The sequence below is a fragment of the Falco rusticolus genome, chromosome 2 (genome assembly GCF_015220075.1).
Source record: "Falco rusticolus isolate bFalRus1 chromosome 2, bFalRus1.pri, whole genome shotgun sequence".
Classification (NCBI taxonomy): domain Eukaryota; kingdom Metazoa; phylum Chordata; class Aves; order Falconiformes; family Falconidae; genus Falco; species Falco rusticolus.
In genome coordinates this window covers 17,228,824-17,242,131 of record NC_051188.1, presented here as the reverse complement: position 1 = coordinate 17,242,131, position 13,308 = coordinate 17,228,824, and the positions used below count along the sequence as shown (strand labels likewise).

Here is a 13,308-nt window from a genome sequence, read left to right as displayed (position 1 = left end):
TCTCTGTCTTGTACTGAGGGCCCCAAAACTGGATGCAGTATCTGGGTGAGTGCTCAGTAGGAGGTGATAACCACTTTCCCCAATATTTGCTCATACAACCCAGGCTACCACTGGCCATTTTTGCTCCCAGGACTTGCTACTGGCCCATGTGCCACTTGCTGCTCACCAGGACCCACAGATTCTTTCCCACAGAGCTGCTCCGCAGGAAGTTGGCCACAGGCTGTATCAGTTCCAGGGAAATTCCTTCACAGGGACGGGACTTTGCACATGTCCTTGTTGAATTTCATGAGTTCCCTGCTGGCCAATTCATCCTGCCTGTCCATGTCCCTCAGGATGGCAGCCCTGCCCTAGAACAAATTGTCTGGTCCCTCCAATTTGGTATCAACTACAGGCTTCATGAGAGTGCAAATAATGGTATTATCTGGAAAAGAAGCACAGATTTTGTCAGAAAAGTCAGATATATTTACTCAGATATTGGAGAGATTTTTTATTTATTGTATTTTGAAAGGTGTTAACTAATAAGTACATATTGCATGCACCTAGAACAATGTATCTGTATTTGGGTAACAAATAAGAGAGGGGAAATACGCGTAGGCAACAGGTGAAAAGAGAGGCAGGTATTTTAAGATGGAGGATACTGCTCTTTTGTGCAGGGGAAAAAAACCTACATCCAACCAGAAAAGTCAGTTTTCTCAGTGAGAAAAGTTAAGTGAGGAAAGCGAAGAGCATTAAACTGTGATTAGCTAAACCATTACCCCTTTCCCTGCTGCTTATTTCTATTTTTTTTTCCACTGTCAAGCTCTTGAAGAGGAAACTGATACTGTTGCAACTGCTGTTTGTTGTTATTTCAATATTTTAAAATGGAATTTTATAGAGTATCTCCCAGCAGTAGGAGAGTTTTTGCTGTTGGCAGATTACTTCTAAGTGATAACAGTTTACTAATAAGCTTCTCTTCAGCTAAATATAGCATATATACTTTATATACAGTGGCTGTAAACAGGATGTAGAACATAGAGAAACTAATACTCCAAGTTTTCTTGCCAACTTAAAATTACAGTGATTATTAACATGTACTTACCTAAGCAGAAATAAATATTTCTGGTGACTAAAATTACAGAAGCACATGCGACCACAAGCAGGATTTGATGCATGTAGAAACTGAACTGAATTTGAAGAAATATCTGTTACTCTATAAAAGGAGGGTAAGAAATTAAGACATGGAAAGGGCTGAAAAGTATCTATGTTTAGTTACTCTATCAAAAGTCTGTATGTGTGATACAGTTATATAGGTAGTCTGTATATGTTAATAGAATAAACCAAATAAACTTTGAACAACATAATGTATTTTTCCTTATACACGTACCACTGAAATATTTTCTTTTCTCAAGGAAGTGCATACTTGAGCAATACTTATGTATTTACTTTCCAAAGTAATCCTGTATTCACTTAATCACTTGTGTAAAACATCAAGGTATCCAGGAGTGTCCTGCAGTTCTTCATCCTGAATTGCACTGTGAATTCTTTTTCCCATGCCTTGTGAAAAAAAAAAAAAATCTGTTCTTTCTGTATGTGTGTGTATATATATATATATATATACACACACACAACACACATATAACAAATGTGCTGAAGGATGAATGTTCCTTGAATGGATTTGCTTTGACAAGGGCTCCATTAGCAATTAATTTTATATCAGCAGTATAGCCAACTCAAACTAAAATCACCAGTGCAACCTGCATTAAGGGCTTTTTTTTATGGATGACACTTTGAGTTAAAAGACAATACTTTAACTGTGTTTATAGTGAAGGCAATCCATCTTTTTATTTCCAATTTATTTATTTATTTTGCAGAAGAGCATTGAACAGGCCATAGAGACAGTGGCATAGATTATTCTAGGGTTGAATGGGTACTAAATATTTTAACCCTTAGGAGTAAGATAATAAATACCTATGCAGCCCTGTCAGTGTTTTGGAGATGGGAACAATAGTACACAAGTACCCTTCACAGCAAGGTGAAGGATCTACAAAGGACATGCTGTTAAGAGTGGATTTTCCTCCTGAAAGAAGACAGCAATTTCTGAATTTTCAGACACATTTTTTTGTAGATAATTAGTTTTGATCATAAGCAAAGAAACCTTCTTGATATAATTTAACCCATTAAAAAAGGAACAAACTGTACACAGACTTAATTATGTCTCTTAAGTGAAAAGAAATAGCAATGAGCACTCCACTGTAACAGTTGCAATACAGATTATCTATTAGGGTTTTACAGGAAGCCTGCTGAGACAAACAGGACTAAAACTAGAGCCAATTTTCCCTCCAACTACTTCTTTCAGTGGATTTGATATTTCTGATTGCTGTAGGATTATAAGATTAGACTTGCCACAAGAGTGACTCCCCATGATTAAATTTTTTATGTTTATTTCCAAAGTGTCTTTGAAAAAAAGTGCTAGTAAGTTTCCTTAGACTGTGGGGATTCCAGAATATTTTAGATGAAAAACTTTAAACATTACCTTCTTCGAAGTCTTGTGTTATTCAAACCTGCATAATTAATGTAAAAACAAAACAAAACCCAACACATACCAAAAAATCTAACAATTTGTATCTCAAAATGTGTATATCCCAGTTTTAAAAAAAATACTCCTCCTGTTTTTTTACCGGTGCTGTTTAACATCTTTGTTGGGGGCATTGACGGTGGGACTGAGTGCACCCTCAGCAAGTTTGCCAGTGGCACCAAGCTCTGAGGTGCAGTTGACATGCTGGATGGAAGGGATGCCATCCAGAGGGACCTTGACAGGCTTGAGACGTGGGCCCATGTGAACTTTACAAAGTTCAACAAGGCCAAGTGCAAGGTCCTTCATGTGGGTCAGGGCAATCCCAAGCACAAATACAGGATGTGCAGAGGCTCAATTGAGAGCAGCCCTGAGGAGAAACACTTAGGGGTGTTGGTTGATGAAAAGCTCAACATGACCAGGCAGTGTGCACTCGCAACCCAGAAAGCCAACCACGTCCTGGGCTGCATCAAAAGAAGCGTGACCAGCAGGTCGAGGGAGGTTATTCTCCTCTTCTACTCCACTCTTGTGAGATCCCACTTGGAGTACTGCGTTCAGCTCTGGGGACCCCAGCATAAGAAGGACATGGGCCTGTTGGAGTGAGTCCAGAGAAGGGCCACGAAGATGATCAGAGGCTGGAGCACCTCTCCTGTGAAGACAAGCTGAGAGAGTTGGAGTTGTTTAGCCTGGAGAAGGCTCCATGGAGACCTTATTGTGGCCTTCCAGACCTAAAGAGGACCTACAGAAAAGCTGGAGAGGGACTTTTTACAAGGGCATGTAGTGACAGTACAAGTGGTACTGGGCTTTTACACTGAAGAGGGTAGATTTAGATTAGATACAAGGCAGAAATTCTTTACTGTGAGGGCGGTGAGGCACCGGCACAGGTTGCCCAGAGCAGCTGTGGCTGCCCCATCCCTGGCAGTGCTCAAGGCCAGGCTGGATGGGGCTGTGAGCAACCTGGTCTGGTGGGAGGTGTCCCTGCCCATGGCAGGGGGTTGGAACTAGATGATCTTTAAGATCCCTTCCAACCAAACCCATCTATGATTCTATGACTCCATAGAGTCATAAGAGAGGACCCAAACCAAAATGCATGAACAACCTGAATTATAGAAGTCCTGGAGCTTTTAAAAAAAATTATTTCAGGATAGAAAACACATAATTAGAAAATTTGTCAAATCTGATTTTGAAGGACTGAACAACTTAACAAATTAAAGCTTGATGGAGATTCTCAGCATGGAAATTTCAGCCTAAATGCTTAGCTGGGTAAAATGTTAGTAGTGCCTAAAAATGGTCAAAGAATGGTAAATCATCAGACAACCTTATCAGTACTCATCACTTCCAGTTTCAATGACCAGGTCAGTCTCAACAGTCCCAGTCATTCTCCTGGTTCTCCAGTATTACTGTCAGAGGAACTTTGTATGGATAAGCACTTTAAAGAGTATCATACAATGGTATTAATATTTTTCTTTTCAGGGTAAGGTTAACACGAGGCAGCTTCGGTTCCATTTTTCTGCTAGTATCCAGATACGTGCAGTGCAACTCTGATGATGCTACTCATTCAGTGAGCGCAATTTATCTGTTAAGCTATTTTACACAGCTATGGAAATTTCACAAGGGATAAAAGCTAACAATAAGTAGGTTTGCCTGAACACTGCAGAAACAGTATATAGTCCCAGATCTGTACTTGCTTACAGTGCTGTAATGCAACTAACTTCAGTGGAAAAGTAATTTTGAAATTAAATCATTCATTGAGGAGCAGAATTTGTCTTTCAGTTTTGTATTTGATGTCATAGATTCAGCTTTTTTTTTTGTAGTAACCCCTTTATTTCTATTCAAACGGGCTATGTTCATCCACAATTTTTAAGAATGACAATGGATTTCTGCTAATTCTTCCTTCTGATGTAAAGAGTTTTTTACCATCTATTTATTAGCCATCCAGATGGCTAACTTCTGATACTTTTTCTCACAATGCTAGTGTATTTTCTCCTTTAGTTTCTATATTTTTCACCAGCCACTGCAATATACTTGCCCATCCATTTGTCTTTGGAAAGGTGACCTTTCTGCTTCTTGAGGACAGAGATCCTGAGATATGGCTTGGGTAAAACAGGCAGGCAGACAGCAGTATTGATTGTTCCCATGTGGTTTTTCTATATACATGTACTATTAGGAGCTTTCAAAAGTGACGAGGGAGCTCTAACAGCTGCCTTAGCTCTCAGCTCATGAGAAACCCTCAGCTTCTTCTATCTATCATCCTGCACAATCAGCAGGAAAGGCTGAGGTGCCAAACTTGGCAACAGGCTTGTAGCAGCTTCTGTAAGTTTGATGGTGGGAAGTATTTGCTCCTACTGCTGTTCAGGATTCATGCTCTGGGTACATTTACATGTAATGCTTACTTTTTGAGATACTATTTCCAATTCTGTTTATTAGGACTGGAAATTTATCTGAGAAGGTCCATATCTACTAATATTAGTAGAATGAATCCCTGCAGAGAGAAGAATCAGCTGTGTTTATTCCCTGAATAACTCCTTGCTCAGTGCCTGCTTTCTTCTCACCCTAGTCTTTGCTGAAGTCTTTTCTGCTATTTCTGCAGTTGTGAGCAGGGTGAAAGTCAGATTAGTTATGCAGCAAAAACCAAAGTAATCCCTGAGGGCTGAGTTTGCTTGGGCATGTATTAAGGGACTGTGTGCAGAGCATGGTGCAGATGTGTGGGCAAGCAGACTGCAAAACACATTGCTGTCAATAAAGCTGCAGAACTTGAGGGCTTCAGTGTTTCTCAGGCTGCCTTTATCCAGTGCCAGAGGGCTTCTGTAATTTCTTTTGCTCTTGCTTCCTCCTGAGGGACAGCTTTCTTTAAAGAAAATCAAGGATTAGAGGGAGGTAAGGCCTGTCTGAAGAGACCAGAGGGATCAGTTAGCTGAACTTGGTACCTGAAGGTAGGGAATTCACAGTCCTGTAGCCTGTATAGTAGAGAAAGGCAACAATTCTGATTTGAAAATAAGAGACAGGTGCTGTCAAAAGTCTATAGCAAGAACATCTATTTGTAAATTATCCCTGGATTCAGGAAGAGCTACCTGCTAATGAGAAGTTAGAAACTCTTCACTGTTTTTTTATGGTGATGTTTTGTTTTTACTAATTCTCTTCCTGATACACTTTTCTAGCATAGCAAATAATAATTGCAAATTATAATCACATAGCGCTATTCTTATCCAACAGCAAACTCAGCCAGGATAGTGTCAAACAAAGCTGCATGCAATTTCTTATTTAGGAAAGCAGAGTTTTCTGTATTAGTACTATGGGAAAATGTTGTAATCTCTCAGCTGATGGCATACACTGTTGTAGATGTAACGATCTTCTTTGGCTATAATGGTGATGAACCACTATGCAATCACATGTCAGGTTTTGCCTGCACCTGTTTGCAAACTTAGGTAATTATGCTCCGTTGTCTAATTGCTTATTTTATGGATGTTTTGCTCACATCTTTTAAGCAATGCTATTTGTTTGCAGATAACTAATGGTAGGGTTCTTTAGGTATCATACTTTAACATCTGATTTGTCTGATTGCTGCAGGTGGAAACAATAGGTGATGCATACTGTGTTGCAGCAGGGCTCCATAAGAAAAGCCTTAGTCATGCTAAAGCCATTGCCCTGATGGCACTGAAGATGATGGAGCTTTCAGAAGAGGTTCTCACTCCAGATGGGAGCCCTATCAAGGTAAACCCTTTACTTTTTATTCACGGCTAGTCAATGGTACAGGGACCTGATTAATTCCATCATGTTCTGTCAGTAGAAATCTATTTATTGCTAGGAGAATTTAAAATTACATCAATATATATCACAGTCTTTTTTAATGGATTTATATTTCACTGATGCCAATCAACAACCATGTAAGATACACCTTACTTCAGTAAGCACAGTGGACCACACAGACTAGCTGTTGCCTTGTCATATGCATTGAATGCCTGTTTGTGGCTGAGGGCTATTAGATGCACTGCTTGGGGCCCTTCTTTCCAATTCAGTTTAGTATGAAAGAATACATTCCACATGTTCCAGGACTGCCCCGTGCTACAAGCCAAAGCACAGTATACAATGGCAGTAGGAAATTTGCTTCAGAAGTAGGCTTCTGATATGATCTTCAGCAGTCATGTAGAGGCACTCAGAGTTCTGTGGCTCTAAGGGGCTGCATGCCTCTCTTCTAATTAGTTGTTGACCTGTATAAAAGAAGAGTATGTAGACTGCCTGCTCTTTCTCAGTGTTAATGTGCTTACTTCCCACGCTACTTCAGTTCCTTCTACTAGATTGGTACAGGAGGTGACAGGAGGTGGGAAACTGCATGTCCTTTTGTACCATTTTAAAGTTCCAATGCTGTTCTGCTTCTCTTGATATTATACCAACCTTGTAGCTTCTGGCATTTGGAATTGGTAATGTTTAGGTAGGAGATGAAGATTCAGCAGAGAAGAAAAACCATGGAGATATATATGTGCCTTTTCTTTATCAAGTGTCGGATTACACATTGTTTTCATTATGTGTACTCCTGTTTCTGCTTAAACTGTTCTTCCCATAATACAAACCTTTTGTTTTCAAAGAATATGGGGGTATTATGTAGAACAATTATTCAACACTGTCTAAAGCCTATAATAACAGCCATATGTAGCTAGATGAGAAGCCTGGACAGACTTCCCATGGGATGATTTACATCATAGTTGAAATGCATCTTGTTAACTGCAGTTCCTCATGTCTGTTAAAAAATGAGGGCTGCATCCAAAACGCTTCTCCTTCCCTCCCCCCCCCCAAAAAAAAAAAACAAAAAACAACCTGAAAGACTGTTTTGAAGGTTTAAAACTTGACAGAAAGGGGGTAACATTTTTAACAATTTATTCAGGGATGTTATGTGAGCAATAAAATTGTGTACTTCTGAGTTCCAGCTCATCTCTGTTAGTTGGGTCATATCTTGAACTCTATTCCTTGAATTCTTTTGTATGGTTTATCAAAAGAGATTTAATTAAAATGAATTGTTTTGCCCAGAAACAAGAGTTTGGATACAAGGCAACTGAGCTAGAAATTTCATGAAATATGGCAATACAACATTCAAATGAAAATATATTGAGTTCTGGATGAAATATTTTTATTGTTAGATAACAATGCTGCTGCTGATTTTTTTAAAAAATGTCAAAATGCAATATTATGAAAAATGTTATTCAAAAGGATAACTTTCTGAAAAAAATAAACTATGGATCTTGAAGAAATTTTTTTTTAAAGCTTCATGTGGACATTCATTGAACACAGAATAAGCATTAAAAGACAGATGTCTGAAGATAACAGAAGATATAACATTTTCAGTTTTGACGTAAGACTGTTTCAAAGGGGTATTAATTTAATCCTGTAAGAATAGATTTTCTAGATTTTTTGATGATTTCTGTTTTTTCCAATAATTATAGCTGCTTAATGCATTCAAGCTAAACTGTCACACGCTGGGAGAGCTCTCTTCCAGATCCTTTCCATCTTTTTGCTTTCTTTTGAGTGATTGCTGCCATTGTAGTGAAATTTTGAAGGTGTATGTTTTACTCTTGAGAGACAGTTTGTGACTGTTTTCATTACCACTCACTATTTTTCAGAAAATTCCTCATGATTTTAGAAGCTGTGTAAGAAAACTTGTAAAAGAAAGAATATAAAGACAGTGCAGAGGAAAAATGCTTGCATAGAATAAAATGTTAGGCATAAGCAAATATTTTCAAGAAATGCTAATAAACCTCGTTGAGAATTCAGAAGAAAAAAGTCAGTTCATCACACTTAAACTGAAAGTAAAGGTACTGAGAAACCCCTCAGTAGGTGTTAGTTGTCCCCTTCAGTTTTAGGTATAATAGATTTCAGGGCAGGAAGGAAAGTGATACCATAGAAAGTTGTTTTTACCTTTGTACCTAACCAGGCAAATCGTGTTTCAAAAAGCTTATCTGTCATAGAGATGTCTTGATTTGATTTAAATTATATTAATGTTAGGATCCCTCTCACGTGGATGTCTGCCCTGTAAAACTATTGAAATAAGGACTTTTGGGGAAGTCTAATTTGCCCTACTTTAGCTGTCTGCTCTAGGATGAGATGAATCACACCCTAAAAATGTGTATTTTCTCAGTTGTCTCTAAGTCTATGGACTTTAGCCTAAATGTGAACGTTTACGCTGTAAGCTTCTACACTCTGTCAGATGAGTCCTCCTACAAATGGCAAAGAACACGTAGTTTTTCTCGGTGATTATGTCAGTGATCGTCACAGGTTAAAACCTATGCATTATTTCTAAATTGAGTTGGCATGACTTTACCTTCCAGCCAATGCTGAATTGGCTAGAGTGATCTCTATTTTTGTTAGTTGTCAGTTTTTCACTTAAAAAACGTGAAGGTGCCCATTGTGCCACAGATTCCCATTAACAAATACTCCATGTGCATAATAATGTCTTAAAGCTGTGCTGAGGGAACTCCGTTCAGATTGGATATTAGGAAAAAGTTGTCAAGCACTGGAACAAGCTCCCCAGGGAAGTGATCATGCCCCAAGCCTGTTGGTGTTCATGTGTTTGGACAATGCTTTTAGATATATGGGTTAACTTCCAGGTTGCCCTTTGTGGAGTCAGAAGTTGGGCTTGATTCTGTAATATACCTGAAGTTTAAGGAACGCCCAGGTATGTGTCATGTTCACCTTGGACCCAGCTCAGAACCGTTAATAGGGGTCTTACTGCGTGACACATTTAACAATTAAGGCTTGTGATTAAAATATTTAAATATTCATTAAAATTAGATACAAATGCCTTGGAGCCTACATTGCGTATTTTGTAAGTGGCCTGACTTCTAAACAGTGAATTAAACTGTGCTATAGTGCGGTTACTTTTAGCTGGTCCTGTTGATATGGATGGTAAAATAAGTGTAGTATTTTGACCTCAGTTCTTGTCCACGATTCATGTTAACAAGCACAAGTCACATTTCCTGCGTACCTGCCCAATGTATTGAATATGGAATGCTGACGCAACTTTTGTTTCTTGTATCAGAAAATGTCCATCAGTGTTTGGATATTTGAAAAGAACTGGAAATCAGAGGGAAGCTTTCCTCATGCCCAACATTTAATATCTTTGAAAGCCTTCAGAGCTTCTGTGACTAAATTTCAACTTCATTCTTCAGGATATCTGGTAGCTGTTTTGAAAAAATAAGACAATTGCTTCACTAAGTCCGAGACAATTTTTCAGAACAAATTCCTTAAAAATAAGGGACCTTCTAATCTCAGGAGTAAACAACAATGTTCTGTTTTCTCCCCACCCCCACGCCCCAAAACTGGCTGATAAGCCTTAATGAAATAGGAAGAAATCATTCTCAGCCATTTTATATAATACATGACACCACAGTTATTTGAAATTTCTGTTAGCAGACTAACAATTACAGCAGGTATTCTGTTTCTGATTGTCTTATCTAGTAAGAAGCAAACACACTGAAGTCTCCTTAGTGTTAGCAGAGGATTTCTTTTGCAGAGGCTTATCTGTTGTTTAAGCTTTCTGAGGTTAGCACTGGAAACTGCCTGTTCAGGAATTATTACCCAGGTTTTTAGGGTGTGACAGATCCAATGTATGTTGAAGAGGCTAATTACTTAGGGGGCAACATTTTTTTAGATAGGGTCATTATGAATCTGTGTGGATTGTCCTAGTTGCAGAGATTTCAGCTCTAGGGAAACCTAACTGAAATTATGAAATGTAGTGCTTTTTATTTGATGATTACTTAATTAGATATTTCTAACTTCATAATTATGGTTTATGGAATATATGTATTTTCTAAATTACTTTGATGGACGTATTTTGTTGTCATCTCAGGACTGAATTCACCAGAACGTAAATATTTACTTTTTGTAGTGCTTGAAATGTTCATCCCTGTGATAGCAGTGGGTATCTTATTAAATGACATTTAGAGTCTTAGAAATTTAGGAAGGAAAAGTAAATTAATGAATAAAACCCCACCATATAATATAAATGGGAATTTAGGGTACAATTTTTTACCAATAAAATGCATTAGCAGACAATCAAATGAAGTTTGTTATCTGGGTACACGGTTGTCATTTGAAAGCATTCATTGTAGAAAAAACAAAAATACCTTGTTTGTACAACCACATACACTTTATGAAAAATCTGCCTATTTAGAGCAGTGCTCGTATGGCCAGTGAACAGTGATGGACTTCAGCATGGTGACAAGGTGTATGAAGCAGGTCTAGTTTATATCCAGATGATGCTCCTGCCCCCTGAGTCAGAGCTCATAGCATGCTGATGAGAGCACTGTGGTGTGCAGCTGACACCTACTCGGGCATTTTGATGCTTCCAGCAGAGACAAAGGCAGCAGAATTGAGACCCTGAGCCTGCGCTACTTATACCTGCATGAATAGCCTATGATTTGCAGGGTAATGAAAAAATGTTGTTTTGCAGAAAAAGAGTGAACTATATTACAGCAGTCCCCACAAATGATCAGTGTTGTAACAGAGTCTGCTCTTTTTGAAAGAAATATTTGTAACAGAAAATGGGCTGATCTTTCTCCTGTGAGTGATGGAGAAGGCTTCAGATTCCTGTATGATTTTTTTTAAACACAGTTCTATTTGAGGCAAAATCCCATTACTTTAGCATGAGCTAAGGCCTTGGTACAAAAGAACTTTTGGCTCAAACATTGCATGTAAAATTGGATATACATCTTTATCTTTTCAGAAAGACACTTCTTAGCCCGGAAGCACTTGTTTGATTTAGGTTCTGTACAATTAATTATACATAGTGTCCTATGACCGTAGTTTGAAAATATTGATTTAAAATTGCCTCCCGTATTTAAGTGAGTGTTACTTGAATTTGGCATATGCTTCATATTTTATATTTTGTAGATAAAGTGAGAGTACATTGTTTTAAATAGCTAGAGATAATGCTGTAAGAAGAATTCTCCAGAGCATTGACCTTTAGAGGTAAAGGTTGCAATGCAGATCTCATTTGATGTGTTAAAACCCATAGGATTTTATTTGTGGCATCACTTCTTGTCATGCTTCAAATCTTGCTTAATTCATTAATGTGGAGTGTATATCCCAAAGAAACAGAAAGGCTTCGTTTTCAGTTTATTGTTAAAAGGGCTGCTCTGCCAGAACATAGCTGGTTTTCACTAATGAGATTTCCCAAGATGTTATTCTCTAAGATTATCTGCTTATTTTTATAGTGTATGAAGGTGGTCCTAATAGGATACAGAAGAGATACAGAACTGGGAACTCACAAAGGAAAAGTAAATTATTTACAATGATGCAGCTGAAATTAACTGCAATTATGTAGATTTATTATCTACAGGTGTTCCTGTCTAAAACATAATGGTTGGGCCCTACCACAGTAATTCAAAACATGTTTTAAAATATGTTCCTCTGCAGGAGAAAAAAATCATGTATCTTTTAAATGATTACATTACAATAACATGATAATTAGGCCTGTAAATACTATAATCAGAAACTGAAGCAAATGCATACCCTCACCTTTCTTTTTGCTCACCTGCTAATGACTGGTTCATGAAATAATCTAAATAGAGTAGTGCAGAAAATTTCTAGCTGATCCTGGCTTCAGTTTGATTCATTTATTCCCAGGTGAGGTAGCTGGGACATTGTATTTGCTAAGCACATAGTCTGGTGGTCATCTCAGCTGTTTCTTTATTATCAAGATAGAGCGTGTGATGCACTTGAAACTTGTAACTTTCAGATGTGCATTGCTAAACCTGTTTTTTGTTGGATTTATAAGCTGCACTCAATGTAGTCTGGTGTTAGCACTATCAACACAAGAGCTGGTCTTCATCTATTAGCTAGAGAAAGACAAACAGCATGGCAGAGGGACCATTTCACGTGAAGGGTCAGATTAACCTCATCTAGTTTAAACACAGTGTGAACAGCTACATCTAAACTTGTTACTGTAGCCCCCTCTTTAAATGTAGAAAGTAATTTTAGTTTGCATTTATCTGACATGCTTTCAGTGTCTACTTTATAATGAAATATTTAAATGTATATTTGTCAGATGTCCTCCCTCAAGGGTGAACGGGTTAATGAGTTCTCAGAAGGCTAGATGATCCCATGGAAGGAGCTGGACTGAAACAGGTTCAAATCTTTGTTCAGTCACAGCCTTTCAATCTAAATTTTAGATGTTATCCAGACTTTCTGTACTTCAACTTCCCATGTATAGGTGACAAACAATGTTTTACAAGTAGAACCTTTTCTGTAGCATGTGTAAGCTGTGTGACTTTACAGTCATGCAGCTGTGTTAGTTTTGGTTTGTGTTGTGTATTTAAATACCTGTGGTCGTGATGACTGGAACAATGAAAGTCTGAGTTTGATAAACCTCTAATCTCTGCTTGTCAAGTGGTAAATTTTAATGTGTGAGCTGTACCTCATCAGTAAGTGTACAGAAGAGATAAAAGGGCTCTGTGTATTGTAATGGCTTATGTCCACAGTGAGTGTGACAACAATTTACTATATAACATGGAAATGGGCAATGATTTTTACTATGTGTAGCATCTTCTGCTGGCTCATTAAGTATTCCCCTTTGCATGACAGTAATATGGCACTTGGGCCCAGAACACAAGTAGAGTGAAAGTGCCAACGTTTCCTTAAATATATGCTTTTTTTTTTTTTTAGTTTCGAAATGAAGGGGCTATTCCCAAACTTACAAGGAGGGAGAGTAGTTTAACAAGTGTTGCCTGTGTAATCCTTTTCAGTGTTTCTTGCCTTGCTTTTAAATC

At 38.0% G+C, this 13,308-nt stretch overlaps 1 protein-coding gene across 1 annotated transcript in view; it reads left to right on the top strand.

The window, feature by feature from the left end:
• The window catches only part of GUCY1A2 (guanylate cyclase 1 soluble subunit alpha 2), a 178,112-nt gene that overhangs the window by 108,129 nt on the left and 56,675 nt on the right, over positions 1-13,308 (top strand). The window contains exon 6 of the mRNA XM_037377177.1: positions 6,119-6,262. Coding sequence (XP_037233074.1) covers positions 6,119-6,262 — 144 coding nt within the window. The remainder of the gene's footprint in view (positions 1-6,118; positions 6,263-13,308) is intronic.